This window comes from Oncorhynchus masou, chromosome 18, assembly GCF_036934945.1.
Source record: "Oncorhynchus masou masou isolate Uvic2021 chromosome 18, UVic_Omas_1.1, whole genome shotgun sequence".
Classification (NCBI taxonomy): Eukaryota; Metazoa; Chordata; class Actinopteri; order Salmoniformes; family Salmonidae; genus Oncorhynchus; species Oncorhynchus masou.
The window spans coordinates 35,321,869-35,336,307 of NC_088229.1; the positions used below are offsets into that span (position 1 = coordinate 35,321,869).

The 14,439-nt window shown below is 42.8% G+C and overlaps 2 protein-coding genes across 6 annotated transcripts in view; one reads left to right on the forward strand and one right to left on the reverse strand.

The window, feature by feature from the left end:
* LOC135504482 (DENN domain-containing protein 2D-like) overlaps positions 1–9,255 on the forward strand; it is a 47,063-nt gene extending 37,808 nt beyond the window's left edge. For 3 of the 4 annotated variants that reach the window (XM_064923114.1, XM_064923115.1, XM_064923117.1), the window contains 10 exons: positions 345–457; positions 585–654; positions 760–837; positions 1,904–2,044; positions 5,125–5,273; positions 6,243–6,414; positions 7,733–7,783; positions 7,971–8,052; positions 8,511–8,759; positions 8,901–9,255. In XM_064923114.1, the coding sequence (XP_064779186.1) occupies positions 345–457; positions 585–654; positions 760–837; positions 1,904–2,044; positions 5,125–5,273; positions 6,243–6,414; positions 7,733–7,783; positions 7,971–8,052; positions 8,511–8,759; positions 8,901–8,968 (1,173 nt within the window). In that variant the 3' untranslated portion in view covers positions 8,969–9,255. The other variant, XM_064923116.1, reaches the window with a different exon arrangement.
* A 55-nt stretch (positions 9,256–9,310) lies between these two features.
* On the reverse strand, positions 9,311–14,405 carry LOC135504486 (DNA damage-regulated autophagy modulator protein 2). 2 transcript variants are annotated; one of them, XM_064923123.1, is made up of 8 exons: positions 13,741–14,405; positions 13,317–13,452; positions 12,855–12,922; positions 11,677–11,819; positions 11,114–11,291; positions 10,670–10,752; positions 10,185–10,277; positions 9,311–9,953 (listed from the first exon to the last, which is right to left on the reverse strand). In XM_064923123.1, the coding sequence occupies exons 2-8, from the start codon at positions 13,445–13,447 to the stop codon at positions 9,831–9,833; spliced, it is 819 nt and encodes a 272-aa protein (XP_064779195.1). In that variant the 5' UTR covers positions 13,448–13,452; positions 13,741–14,405; the 3' UTR covers positions 9,311–9,830. The 2 variants fall into 2 exon arrangements, with proteins under 2 accessions (XP_064779195.1, XP_064779196.1); XM_064923124.1 differs by lacking the exon at positions 13,741–14,405 and having other exon boundaries at positions 13,317–13,530.
* Between the last annotated feature and the right edge of the window lie 34 nt (positions 14,406–14,439).

Here is a 14,439-nt window from a genome sequence, read left to right on the forward strand (position 1 = left end):
TATTAAGATTTTTTTGAATTCCAGGCTTTATTCCATTAGATATACTGACGTTTCAACGTCACATGACGTCTTCCTTGGGCTCTATTTAAATTTGTCTTTACGCGATTCCTCACTTCCCATCTCCTCGCCTCCTCAACTGTATTGGAGGAGAAGGTCTATGGTCTCTACCCTAGGACCTTATTGTGTTTTGAGGCAAGGAGAGAGGAATTGAATAAATATTTAATTGAGAAAGAGCCCAAGTTACATCCCTCTGACTAATATATTGGTCTTTCTCTCCATTTCTCTGTTGCCCTCTCTCTCCCTCTGTTAATCTCTCTCTTGCTCTCTCGCACTCTCTTTCTCAGAGGGATGGGATGGTGAGGTTCCAAAGAGAGGAGGAGGAAAAGACCCTGAAGGCCATCACACTCTTCTGTTTCCCTGAGGGCATCAACTGGGCCCCCCTAACAGAGTACCACAGGTAACACTGCATCTAATATGAAGGATCATCATCAATGTGGGAAGATGGGTGTATTGTTGAGTCATTCCAATGTTGATGTCTTAAAGCTACCAATAGACTTACTTTCTCTCTCACTCGCTCCCTCTAGTGAGACATTCTCATTTGTCTTGACTGAGATCGACGGCAGCAGAAGGAACGGATACTGTAGGAGGCTACTGGTATGTTTCACTTTGGGTTTTCACTTGAGATTATTTATAGTGCGGTGAATGCCATGCCCATTATCTGTCTCTCTCTCTCTCTGTTTCTCCATTGTTCTCGTCTAGCCCCACGGCAACGGCGCTCGCCCACCTGAGGCCTACTGTATCATTAGCAGGTTGGCTTGTTTCGGACTGTTCTCCAAGGTAACACGCCTCGAATGTCATTGGCTTTTGGCTGTCAGAAATGAGTGTTTTACCCAGAGACGTAAGTCTGGATGAGTTGAACTGGGAGGATCCCTGGCTGTAACGATGCTTCATACTTCTGAGTAAATCTCTCCCTGGGCCTTCAGTTAGGAATCATGCTGACAACATTGTGCACGTGGTAAAAAAGGAATTAAGCCAACATTGGATAACACCACACGTGCTCAGATTTCAAAGGGATTACAAGCCATTTCCACTAGCATTGTTACATGCTTCAAAAATGCTAGCCTGGATCTTCTGGCCTTTCTTAATTAACCAGCTAATAAACTTAAAAACATTCTTGAGGAAATGGTAACTCTTGTCTTTCATGAAGTGTACTTTCTCTTTAAAGAGAAAAGATAGCTCTCACTTATCCCAGTTCTCCCTTGAAAATGTCAACAGCTCATAACTTCTCTACAATCTCCCATATCGGGAAAAAAACGACAAGAAGAAGACACTCCTCCACTGACGTGGAACTGAAAGTGATGGGGACCTCTTGTAAATCTGACAGCCGTTCGTAACGCTAATCGGTGTGAAATTGAATTTCTCGTAACTACTGTGTTTTTATATAACAGTGTGTTATGGTACTAGCAAATTACTCTGCATCGAGTATGAGCCTCTTAGACTGGCCTTTGGGTTTTGAAATGCCCTATTTGCAGCACAGTTCATACCTTCTCTCCCTTAGTGGCCCTTTACCATTAGCCCCTGTCTTTGATCCAAGTCGCTGTATTTGTTTTGTTCATAATTTGCTGCCTTTCAGTGGTGCCCCAATTCTTGTGAAGTGAATATTGACACACATCATCACCACCACCACCAAATGGTCCCGTAGGCTACTGGAAATACTAAGCCCCACAGTTCATCATATACTAATTACTATGTACTTATTACTGCCACACCATTTACTGTGGTTTGTCAGTCTCTGACTTGAAAAAAGGTCACCCAGGAAATTGTGTAGGCTAATTATTTTATTCCAGTGGTACAAAATCGCATGATATCAGAGTTAGATTATTCCTGTCTTTCTCTAACGTAGATCTTTGACGAGGTGGAGAAGCGGCGCCAGATCTCCATGGCGATGATCTACCCGTTCATGCAAAGCCTGAGGGAGGCGGCGTTCCCCGCCCCAGGCAACACAGTCAAGATCAAGAGCTTCATCCCCGACAAAGGCACTGAGGTTAGCACCCTGATGTGTCCGATGTAGCCACATGGCTAAGTTGGCATAGCACAATGACATGCTGTTCCTTGAGACCTGGGTCATATTCATTTGGGAACACTGTAGCAAAATGTTAGGATTGGAATAATTGGTTGTAATTGGATGTCATGAAAACCAGCACACACAGTTCCACGGGTTGAGAAACATCCACATTGATAGCATTAGCGGTCAGTTTCATTTAAGATGATATTTTTTTTATTATGAGCATGACCTTATTTCTGTTACAGCATCTTGAATGACTGTTATTCATATTCCATTCACCCAGTTCAATGTAACATATAGGTTTAGGCAACTACGTGATACTCTGATTTTCCCTATAACCATCATGAGGTTGCTACAACCTAGCCTATGAATGAAAGTTTACAACGTACACACAAGTCCAGAGAGATTTGAGGTGACCGACAGTGACACATTCAATACCGCCTTGCACACTCATGCCTGCATCTAGCGGATCTAGGGCGTAATCATTAGTCCAACAGTTGCAAACGAGAGTTTCTATTGGACAAATTTGGGTATGTTTATCCCAGTTCCATTTCGTTTGCGAAACGTTATTTTTATTTATCCGTTATTTTACCAGGTAAGTTGACTGAGAACACGTTCTCATTTGCAGCAACGACCTGGGGAATAGTTACAGAGGAGGGGGATGAATGAGCCAATTGTAAACTGGGGATTATTAGGTGACCGTGATGGTTTGAGGGCCAGATTGTGAATTTTAGCCAGGACACTGGGTTTAACACCCCTACTCTTACGATAAGTGCCATGGGATCTTTAATGACCTCAGAGAGTCAGGACACCCGTTTAACGTCCCCCTACACAGGGCAGTGTGCCCTGGGGCATTGGGATATTTTGGTTTAGACCAGAGGGAAGAGTGCCTCCTACTGGCCCTCCAACACCACTTATAGCAGCATCTGGTCTACCATCCAGGAACTGACCAAGACCAACCCTGCTTAGCTTCAGATGCAAGCCAGCAGTGGTATGCAGGGTGGTATTTTGTTATAACAAAATCGACAGAATGAATACACCCCTGATTACACGTAAACACAGTTCACTTTCATAGCAACCACGTTGTATTCCTTCTCGCATCTACACACTCTCCTCCTCACCTTACCCCTTCGCTTGTGGACTTCAATGCACATGTCAGCTGAATCCAAACCAAACCATATAACGTCATACTCAACATAGGTAATAGAACTAACCCGGTACAATCATTAATTACAGTGAGTCAGTAAACAGTTTAGTAGTTAAAGAGGTGGGCCCCAGTGGCAATACATTTGTAAAACCAAAAGCTAACCTTGACTTGGAAGAGTTTGTGTTGGATAGTTATAGTCAGTAAAAAGTGACAAAATATAGCTCTCTTGCTTCTTATGTTTGAAGAAATTAAGTTGTTCAACTATTGTCTTTCTCTCTCTGAGTCAACTACTCACCACATTTTATGCACTGCAGTGCTACCGAGCTACAGCTTATGCTTTCAGTACTAGATTAATTCTCTGACCCTTTGATTGAGTAGACACCATGTCAGTTCATGCTGCAAGAGCTCTGATAGGTTGGAGGATGTCCTCCGGAAGTTGTCATAATTACTGTGTAAGTCTATGGAAGGGGGTGAGAACTATGAGTCTCCTAGGTTTTGTATTGAAGTCAATGTACCCAAAAGAGGACGGAAGCTAGTTGTCCTCCTACTACACCTTGGTGCTACCCTGCAGAATGCTGTTGAGGCTACTGTAGACCTTCATTGCAAAACAGTGTGTTCTTATAATAAATTATTTGGTGACGTGAATAGATTTATCTCAAAAGGAGAACTTTTTAAATTATTCACTATTTTTATGAATGGCACGTGGGGGGGGGGCACTATGGTAGACACCTACCCAGGCCCTGTCACTAGTGTGATCATCCAGGCCAGGAGAAGAGAAGGGCTGGGTGTATTCAGTAGGAACCAAAGGGAACGGGAAGGATCCTACAAAAAATTGTTTCTGTTGCAAAAAGTAAAAGGTTTTGCTATGGTGTGCGACTAATGAATACACCCCTGGGTGAAGGGTACTCACCTTCCAAGCTACAGAAAATAATGATAAGCACACCACTAGAGAGGGAGGGAGACATTAAAGTGAGGAGACAAGACTAACAAGATGCACAAAGCTAGTCGGACACAGAGCAAGACAAGGAACACACACATTTAGTGAAAAAGAAGACACAATGTCATCAGTTAAAGATGTATTTTCTGAAATGAAAAGGAAACATCCTATTTTCCTGGAATAATGCTGGTGACACACACTCACAGCGAACATCAATGTTAAGCCAGGAAGACAAGCATCTTCATAGAGCAGGGTTCCCCAACTTTGGGTTTTCACTTGAGATTATTTATAGTGTGGTGAATGCCATGCCCATTATGTCTCCCTCTCGCTCTCTGTTCATGCTGCAAGAGCTTTGATAGGTTGAAGAACATCCTCCGTATGTTGTCATAATTACACACACACACACTGCATTGAAATAGGCGAGGTATTACTGAGGTGAGATGTTCTAATCCTATCCTGCAACATTCCATTTCTCAGGCCCTTTTTTCCCCAGTTAACCCCCACGCACACTATTTGTTTAGTGGTTGCTGTATGTTATCTGTATGTTTAGGTCTGATTACTTTAGTTAAACTGCTATATATTTTAGCAAGCACACTCATTCTGAAAAATAAACTGTGTCTCAAACTCCGCCGGGACATACATTCAATGGTGCTATCCCACTTCTGATACCTTTGTAGTTAATTAGGGTGCAATGCCTACCGGCACTCAAACGCTGGCCCCTGTGCCTTCCATTCCAAAACCCTAGCCATTATACCAAGAGTCAAGCCAACATTATTAAGAGGCTAAAATCTCCATGGGCTCAATTATTTTCCCTGCTCGCTTGCCTCAATTTTCATGAAATTAAATCCGTTAGTAAATCAACTTTGTATTGCTTTGGTGTATATAACAAATTGGTGACGGTGGTAACATTTACTGTACATAACATGTAGGCAACAATGGTGACGTGTAGATAAGAGTTGACTCTCTCCCATCTAGATCATCAGTCTGACGCGGCCGCTGGACTCGTGGCTAGAGCATGTGGACTTCCGCACACTCTTTCGCTGCTTGACCGATGAGGAGGTCCTGCTCGTGTTCGCTGCCGCCGTTTTGGAGCGACGCATCGTCTTCATAGCGGAGGAGCTCAGGTACTGCACGCACAGACACACAGGTTATTACTTACTAGTCAAATCAACATAGTCGTCTGAGACGAATGCATCAACTCTGTCAATGGGAGCCTATTATAAAAATGTCATTGCATATGAATCGAAATGCTCCTTACACGTTGAGGACCACTCAGAAATAACACCTAAAATCACAATGAGAAGCTTCAAGGGGGTAGTAGAAGTTCACATTGTTCACACATACCAGAGGTTGGAACAAAAATATTTTTCAATCGTCGTTTCATTTTGAACAGAACCTCTATTGTCATTCTGTTGCACTATTCCGACCAGCGAAATAAAGTAGTGAACCGGTTAAGTACTGTTTTATATCGTTCCTTTTCTAACCTGTGATAAAGTTGTTGTTTTTTACATTTAGCTCGTTAAATTACTTAACCAATCAGTGAATTATACCTAGGAGGAGCTGCTTTTATGGAGGAACTTTGAATGTCCTTTGAGCTAGCTAGCTAGCTAACTAGCTAACAAGTGTGCTTGTCTTATCTTTTTTTTTTAGTTCCCAATGTGAAACGCGATATCTAAGCCTATGGTGTCCTTAACTAGCTTTTGATAAAATGTATCCATTCATCTCAAGCTAATAAAAAAATCTATCTTCTGAATAACGCTCATAACGTCAGTATAGTAGCCTATGCTTTGGTTGGGGAGGGGCAGGTAGTCTAAGCGTACACTATCAAAGATATTCAATTGGCAGGCAGACACTGGAATACATTTCTGAGTGACAGAGGGAGGGCTTTGCATAGGTGCTTTTTTTTTGTGGGACCAGAAAAAAATGCTTGGAACTTTAAAATAACGTTGTTACCCGGTTCTCATGCTTTTTAAAATAACATTTCTGTTCTGGAACAGTATGGGTGACTTTTGTTTTCGGTTCTGTTCCTTGAACTGGTTCCCCTGCCACAGACACACATGCACTGAATAAGTCTAACTTCTGTCTCTCCTCAGCACCCTGTCCCAGGTGATCCACGCCGTGGTCGCCCTGCTCTACCCCTTCACCTGGCAGCACACCTTCATCTCCATCGTCCCCGAGATCCTCATTGACGTGGTCATGGCCCCCACCCCCTACCTGCTGGGAGTGCAGAAGCGGCTCCTGGAACAGGTCACGGACCAGAGCGACGTGAGTCATCCCCACCTGTGATAATGTTACAGAAATGTTGGCATCGACACACCAGCTTCGCTCACGTTCGTTACGAAAGCCTGGAGAAGTTGTTGGCAGGAAAACACACAAAAAAGGGGTGGAGTATGGTAGAATCTAGATTAACTCTAATGATGAATTCCCACTTCTCAAACCAATCCCATATTTTTGCATTGGTCAAACTCCAAACAGAGGTGGTTTCTGAACATTTGACTGACTTGTAACAAGGTGCCTAACATAAGATACAAAAAACACAAAGCAACAGTAAACATGTCGTCCCCCACGAATGATGCAGCCCCTCCCCCTAGGCCAATTGAGTTATGTGACTAACACATTTCAGTTCATTACCATAGCCACTGCTTTAGGCCGATCCGTGTCATTTTGTTAATGCCGGATCTCTATGGCATCATTCACCCAAGTTTCGTCAAAATCGTCCCAGTGCTGTCTAGAGATATCGCGTGTGACTAAGATACAAACGGACGGAGACAGATTCACAGTCCCCTCCCCGATTTCATCGTGGGGGACAATAACACTGCATAGGCTACTAAAACTTTTGTCCTAGATGGTAGGAAAAGAGGCACGGACAAATCAATAAAGTGAAATGCCTCTACTGAGGGGATATGGCATGTCTTCTCAGAGCCAAACAAATGTGAGTGTTGACTGCCAGACATTAAAACACAAAAATCCAATAGTGACTTCTAATAGTTGCATCAACGAGACAACATTTGGAAGGATGGCCCTGTGATTATTTTTGATTTATTTAATTTCCTAACAGTTAAAATCATACTTAACAATCATAACAAAATATGCCTTTCACCTTGTCACACTACACAAACAATACAATTCTTCTCCCCCAGGCTTTTAAAATAAATAGTGAGACTACAACAAAGTTAGCACATTACCAGTTAAATGTCAAACGTAGAACTAATGACATGGGCCCTGTCCAGAAACAACACCTAAACCCCATGTATATATCTGAAAAGACTGGATAGAAGTCTGCTATCCTATTTGACTGAAAGCACAGGAAGGGGTAGGGGCAAAGGAGTTGTTCCTGGATCAGACCTTGGCGCTATCTCAATTGATTTCCTTGATTCCTCGCCTCCTTCACAATGTATTGGAGGAGATGGTCCAAGGTCCCTAGCCTCAGACCTCTAATGCATTTTGAGGAGGAGGCGAGGAATCAAGGAAAGATTGAGAAAGAGCCCCTGAATGACTGGATGGGAAGTTTGGGAGTCTTGGTAGTAATAGTGATGGATTGGTGTTGGAATAATGATTGTAGGCTCTGTTTTCCCCAACACAGCTGCTTGTTGTGGACTTGTCAGAGGATAAGGGGGACACTTTCCTAGTTCGAGTAAGTGTGTAGTCTCGAGAGTGGAGCAATGGCCTAAATGTGCTTTTAAAAAAAGGTCACATTTTATGCCTTGTATGCTCTTTTGAATTAATTCAGTTTATTATTTGTACTGTTTTGCACTTAATACTATGAGAGGAAATGGGAGTTTTGCTTTGTCATACCATTGAATATTGTAACTGTTTTATAGAGCGGAGATGAGAAGTCTATTCTGCCCCCTAAGCTCCAAGATGAAATACTGCAGGCACTAAGAAATAGGAAAGAAGAAGCCAGTGAGTATATTTTGATATCAGCCTTTGAAACAAATGCCTGAACAAATGTGAAAGGGAAAACAGCTTTATAAGATGTTGTGCATTTTAGTTTAGTTGATTTCACAATTGGAAAATAGGTTTTCCATCAGATGTTTTTGCAAGAGGAAAAAGAGCTGTTGCATGGGTTATTCTATTTATTTATTCTAGAGATTGCATTGCTCTTTTTCACCTACAGCACCATATCAGGTGTGCAGATGGCCATACTGATGAATTAACTGTAACCTTTGAATATATCTTGTTTTATGTTCTCTTCGATCCTTTCAAAGTAATGTGAGGTTTAGGAAAATTAGCATGTCATCATAAGACTGGTTGATCACACTCAAGGTCGACGTTATGGCTCTCGAGCACGGCCAAATAACACACCTTGGTTGAAACCACCTGGACTGTGGTTAAACGTGTGTGTACCATCTCCCACGCAGCTGTGGAGGAGCTGAACACGGTGGTCTCGGAAGCTTTCCTGCCCTTCTTCGTGAAGACTGTCGGCCATTTTGCCTCATACGTGACGCGGAAAGGAAGCGGGCAGCCGGGGGTGTTTCAGAGCAGGGCCTTCTACAAGGCCATCGAGTCCAAGACCACGCGGCACTTTGTCAAGAAGTTCCTCCAGACCCAGATGTTTGACCTGTTTATCCAAGAGTTGGAGCAGCAGCAGCCAGCGAGCCCCCAGCAAGGTGAGAGCTTTAATACATACTTGCATAACATGAAAGCTATATAACATATCTAAAGTTTAAGATACTGAGGCCGGGTTGTTCTTGCCTCTTGTTCGCTTATCATTAATTTACTCATTTATCATCACCCCCTCATCTTTTCAGGGATTTTCCACAAAAAGATTGTTGAATACCAGGAAAAGAAGAAAAGAGAGAAGTCAAAGAAGAGATAGTATCTTGTGAATACACTGTAAACGAGGCTGATTGTGTATAGAAGGGATTTACTGTAGATGTGATCATAAAATAGATTTGAGATGTAAATATTGGAAGTGAATCATTTGTATTTATAGTTTTATGTGTTGGGGTAACAGTGGGTATTTTATGTGTTGCTACTGTATATGATAGACGGTTGACAAGACCACTTGTTAGAATGAGTGTTGGGCTCAAAAATCTGTCACTATCTGAACCTGCTATTATTAAGCAGAAAATAATTTGAATAAAGACTGAATCTTTACACCAACTTTCCTGTTTTTTTCAGTCAGGTTCAAGAATGAAGTTGCCAAATAAGCATGTGTGTGCATACATGCACAAAATAGGTCAGAGTGGGAGATTTTGACAAGTCATTAAAAACAGATTTATTTGTAGAAAAGTAAAATACCAGAAATGTTTCCAGCAAACTGTACAATACAGATACAGAAAAAGCTAACTCATGGACCGTAAGTCAAATCAAAGCTGATGCATCACACTTTCAATTAACATTTTGTCCCACTAAATATCTTTACTTGTGTTCATTAGGCACCAAACTGAAGCAGGGAGGGACTGCCTGGACTGGTCCAATAAGGAAACAAATTTTCCATTGTGTGATGTATTGAACACAACACAGTTGTTCAGTCAATGAAGTGCTGAGTCTCCAATGTCATCCTCTTGCCTCCTTTCCTTAAATCACACCCCAAATCACGTGGGCAAATGCATTATTGTTCCAGCCTATTCAACCCTTCCATTTAACAAGAGATGAAGAAGGGAAGTCATTTCGGGGCACAGAGATGCTTTTCCTGGGGTGGGACTACAGTGTGGACACAGAGAGGGGCAGTGTAGTCAGATGCTCCCAGCCAGCAGTGGCGAGTGCTCTCCATGGTGGGCATGCTCTCTCACGTCGTAATGGGCATAGTCGTACAGGTGATTACTCTGCATGACAACTTGTACCCGCAACTGGATTTTCTGGGGAGCAAAGAACATGAATACACCTAAAGACTTCTATGGTGTGAGGCCATTCAACCCATCTTCCTTAGCTGATGAAACAACTGAGAATGAGCTGTAACATATTAAATGTATCACATTCAGCTCTACTCATACAAATGTAATTTTTTATACAAAACAGATCTGAGAATGAAGTCTTGCAATGGTAGTGTTTATTTTGCTTTGCCATTGGGGAGAGCAGGAAGACCGTACCTGGAAATCTCGGATGTAAGTGAGGAAGAAGCAGATAAAGGAGAAGGCCAGACACCACTCAGCCACAGCACTGACCAGATGGGCTGTGTAACCCTGCAAGATATGGCACCATTGACCCCAGAGGAAACCATTAGAAACAAACTCAAACAGTTGATAAAGGTAATATGAGCGACTATGATTTAAGTTCAATTAGTAAAATACCAACCAATATAGTAGCATTGTTATGGAAATTTAATGGACAATGGGATATTATGGTCTCTTGCTGAGCCATATTAGACAATATATTAACAAGGAAAGGATCTCCATGTTCTAGTATTTTAGTAGGAAGTAGCATTCCTACATGCCTCATGTATTTGTACGTACTTCACATTGTACTTGGGTGCTGCTGGACAACAATCTCTACATAGAACAAACTAGTAGCCACTATTTCCAATCTTATAATATTTAGTAGGATCACAGTGTAGAGGACCCTGATGTTTGCCCACCGTTTCTTCTGGTCTCCAGCGTATTTTTCTGTCCACGTCCACGCCTGGTAGGTCATCATACAGAATGGCGGACGACACAAACGCTGAGAGAGGGCGAAAGGGTCAAGGGCTAGAACTGCAGCAGTGGAAGATGTAGTCATATTATTGAGGGACAGACATAACACTTCAATACAGTATCAGATTTTAAACAAGGACTGAGTCGGTTTCCCCAAACCAATGAGCATGCTTTTTAGTCCAGGAGTAGACTTAATTTGAGCCCAGGAAACTGGTCCTACAGGTGGTCCAAGTATCCCCAAAATGCAATGCTTTCTCACAGTTGTTTTCATCCAAAATCCATTCAGTTCCCCACTGTTGTATCCCCTTCTAATGTGTCAATGTCTGCAACTTTCCTTTGTACACTGCTCTGTGTGTGCTCCAGAGTCAGATTAGTATGGTGAAGGATACAGATGATGACGCTGGCCATTGTCCACAGCCCCACGGCGGTGCGCGCCCACAGGATGTCTTGGCCGTGGAAGCGAGGCTGCATGTGGTATGACACCCCCGTCTGAACCAGGATGTAGAGCGCCCCGCAGCCAAAGGTCAGCCCCGCCCCCAGCAGGTGCACTGACATGATGGTGGTTTTCTGCAAAAGGGCAGAGGTGGTAATGGATTTCATACCCGACCCAAGCTTTCACACTTTCCAGAAGGAAGAAAATCCAGGGTCTTTGACTCAAGAGGTGAGAAAGAGGGAGCAAAGGTGATATGCCCATCATCATTCGGAGAACAGTGAAGAGTTGAGAACACTGAAATGTGTGTGTGTGTGTTCCTTCTCAACACTGACAGCTGGCTCTTTCCTCCAATTCCAAATCGACCCAGTCCTTACCCTCTATGCTCGATCTGAGAGGGTTTGATAAGTGTAAGCAATATGGCAAAATTATTGCTTATAGGGGGTAGGGGTTGATTTGGAATTGGGTATTTATATAAGAGGATAGTTAATGGAAAAGTGGGGTAGGCAACGCTGTATGTACCTGGAAGTTGGCGACGACGCACATGCCCACTGAGCTCATGATACCCAGGACCATGCCAGCACAGTTAAGTCGATGCAGTTTAAGCTCGCCCCCTAGTGCCAGAGCCTGGACCTGCTTGTATCGCACATAGACATTGGCTACACCTGCAGGGTCAACCACATGTAGAGGGATGGACACATTATTAATGGGAAGTGTGTGCTTTAAAGTAACTGTCCAGTGTCTCCAGATTGATAAAATATTACCAATTACATATCATACTGAAACAAGTAACTTATTGGGTGACCTGACCAAATGCATGTGTTATAGATCTCATTAATTGAAAGCAAGTCTAAGAGGCAATAGATCTGTTCTGTGTGCTATTTCTATGCTTCACGTTCTTAAGTTTCGTTTTTGCGTAATTTACTTCCGGCTTTGTACACCAGTTTCCGACAGCTGGTTATGGAACATATATTTCACCGCGTTTTAGATGGTACAATGATTTATACACTACTTGCTTGCTTTGTCACGAAATGGCGGAGCGATTACAATATCGTCATCTTTAAGTTTGTTCAAAACAAGATTGTGTTGGAATGGTGTGGGCGTATAAATCATGACTCAAATGTATGCAAGTAGTCCACTGATTGGCCAGCTCATGAGGAAATGGCAAGCATTTTTTAAACTGGAGTTTAATTTTGAACACAATTACGACCAGCGGATGATTCAACAAAATTATTTGGGTAGGAGTTAACAGAATATGAATTTAAGTGATTCTTACTTGGTCTTTCATGTGTGAACCACTGACAAAAATCCCCACTTGACTGATTTAACAACGAAGCCACATAGATCACACTAATTCGTCCACAATCCCCTGCTAGGTCTGACAGGGCCAACACATACTTTTTGCTTCACAAATAACATCCATGAAACTAGATGTATGTAGCAGTCATTTCATTAGCTGACATTCAAAGGCACTCTTTCTCCAACCATGACAATTCCCTGGAAATGTTGAACCTGGAATACAATCAAGTCGGTGTTTGAGCGGCGTGTTGAACTAGGTCACAGAGGAGACGTAGTCGTCCTGCAAACTGTCACCCACTTTAATATTTTCAGCCACTAAATTCTAGTGAAAGGAGTTTGCATTCCTCTTATTTTGGGACTACTTAACTATTATATCTGATATGGTGTCCATTTTGTTTTACCTAAAAAGGAAGAGATGCTCAGCATGAACCCAAAGACACAGCGTTCGGGAACCACGGCGCTGGCATCACTGTAAGGAAACACACCACAATCATCTCTGTTATACACAGGACCAAAAGGGCAACATTTTAGTCATCTAGCAGAGGCTCTTATCCGGAGAAATTAGGGTCAAGTGCACATTGTCAGAATTATCACCTAGGTCTGCTCGGGGATTCGAACCAGCAACCTTTCCGTTACTGGGTAAACGTTTTTTTTGTGTTCTTCAAACCTTTTGGTATTGGAATCGTCCTGTAATTATTTATAGCACAAACCAGAAGTTGTCTCGACTGTGGTTCACTGTCCAAAAGCATCTCATCTTCCTCTCATAGGACCAAATCCCAACTTCAGACAATGCATGACTAAGTGGAAGTTAGGATTCGCCCTACACACACACACACACAGTTTGGCAGGCCCTGGTCCAGTACCTGATGTAGGGCACTAGTAGGTCGACGTGGCCCAGCAGCACAGCGGTGACATAGCTGACGACAAAGGTGGCCAAGGACCAGGTGACCAGGGCTGCAGGGAGGGCACATACCCCCCTCTGGAACCACCACATACCCCCTGGGACAGGGGGAGGAAGGGATCCTGTCAGAGCAGTCCCTAACACATACACAAATCACAATCATGTGCAAACTCCACTATAAATCCCCCCCCACCACCACCACACACACACACACAACCACTATACAAATCACATCGTCTTAAAAACCCACACTTTCTCAACCAAACAGATTTCTACATCCTACTACACACACTACTACACATTACTGACACCATACAACCATTCACAATCTTAGTCCCAGTTTTCATTCAATCGCAGCACATAATCTCAATGGTGGTATCACTCACAGTAGTAGGCAGAGCGAGAGACTCAGGACGCCATTCAACGCAGCAAGAGCAGTATAGCTCTAGATAGACACGGGTTTCAAGCGTGAGAAAAGTTGGTCGGTCTCTGTGAAACCCTGCTTTTATTAGTCAGTTGGGAAACTGCTTTGATGGGAGATGAAGAGAACAGAACTGTGTGTGTGAGAGCAAGAGAATGTGTGTTTGTCTGTTCCATACAGTCTAAGAACTCAGACACACCCCTCCCCTCAAAACAGGACTTGTGACTAGTCTGCTGTTCTTTGCGCAGCCTAAAACCAGCTGACTCCCAGACAGTATGACTTTCATTTAACTTAGTGCTTGCTGACCCCACACACACGCATATGCCAAAGAGGCATACACATTATGACAAAAAAATACTTAATAACAGTTATCCCTAATAAGAGTTAAAATATTGGGGCAGTTCCCCAGATCCAGATTAAGCGTAGCATCTCATTTAAAGTGCTTTTCAGTCCAGGATTTGGCTTAATCTGTGTAAGGGAAACTGCCCCATTATGGCACTTATACATATGTTAATTAAAACACACAGAATATCACAACGAGACACCTCAAACCCCAAGTCTGTTTCCAATTTTGTGGAGTCTGTCAAAAGGTCAAAGGAATGCATAGGATCATTAGTCACTTTGTCCATCTTCATCACACTAATACATTTGTACTGGAGAACAA

Bases quoted from the DNA above. Each gene is read 5' to 3' on its own strand.
- LOC135504486 (XM_064923123.1), bottom strand. From the start codon at position 13,447: ATGTGGTGGTTCCAGAGGGGGGTATGTGCCCTCCCTGCAGCCCTGGTC. The intron at 11,820-12,854 runs GTAAAACAAAAT...TTGACCCTGCAG, and splicing joins GAGCATCTCTTCCTTTTTAG to GTGTAGCCAATGTCTATGTG. The intron at 9,954-10,184 runs GTACGGTCTTCC...TTTGCTCCCCAG, and splicing joins CTTACATCCGAGATTTCCAG to AAAATCCAGTTGCGGGTACA.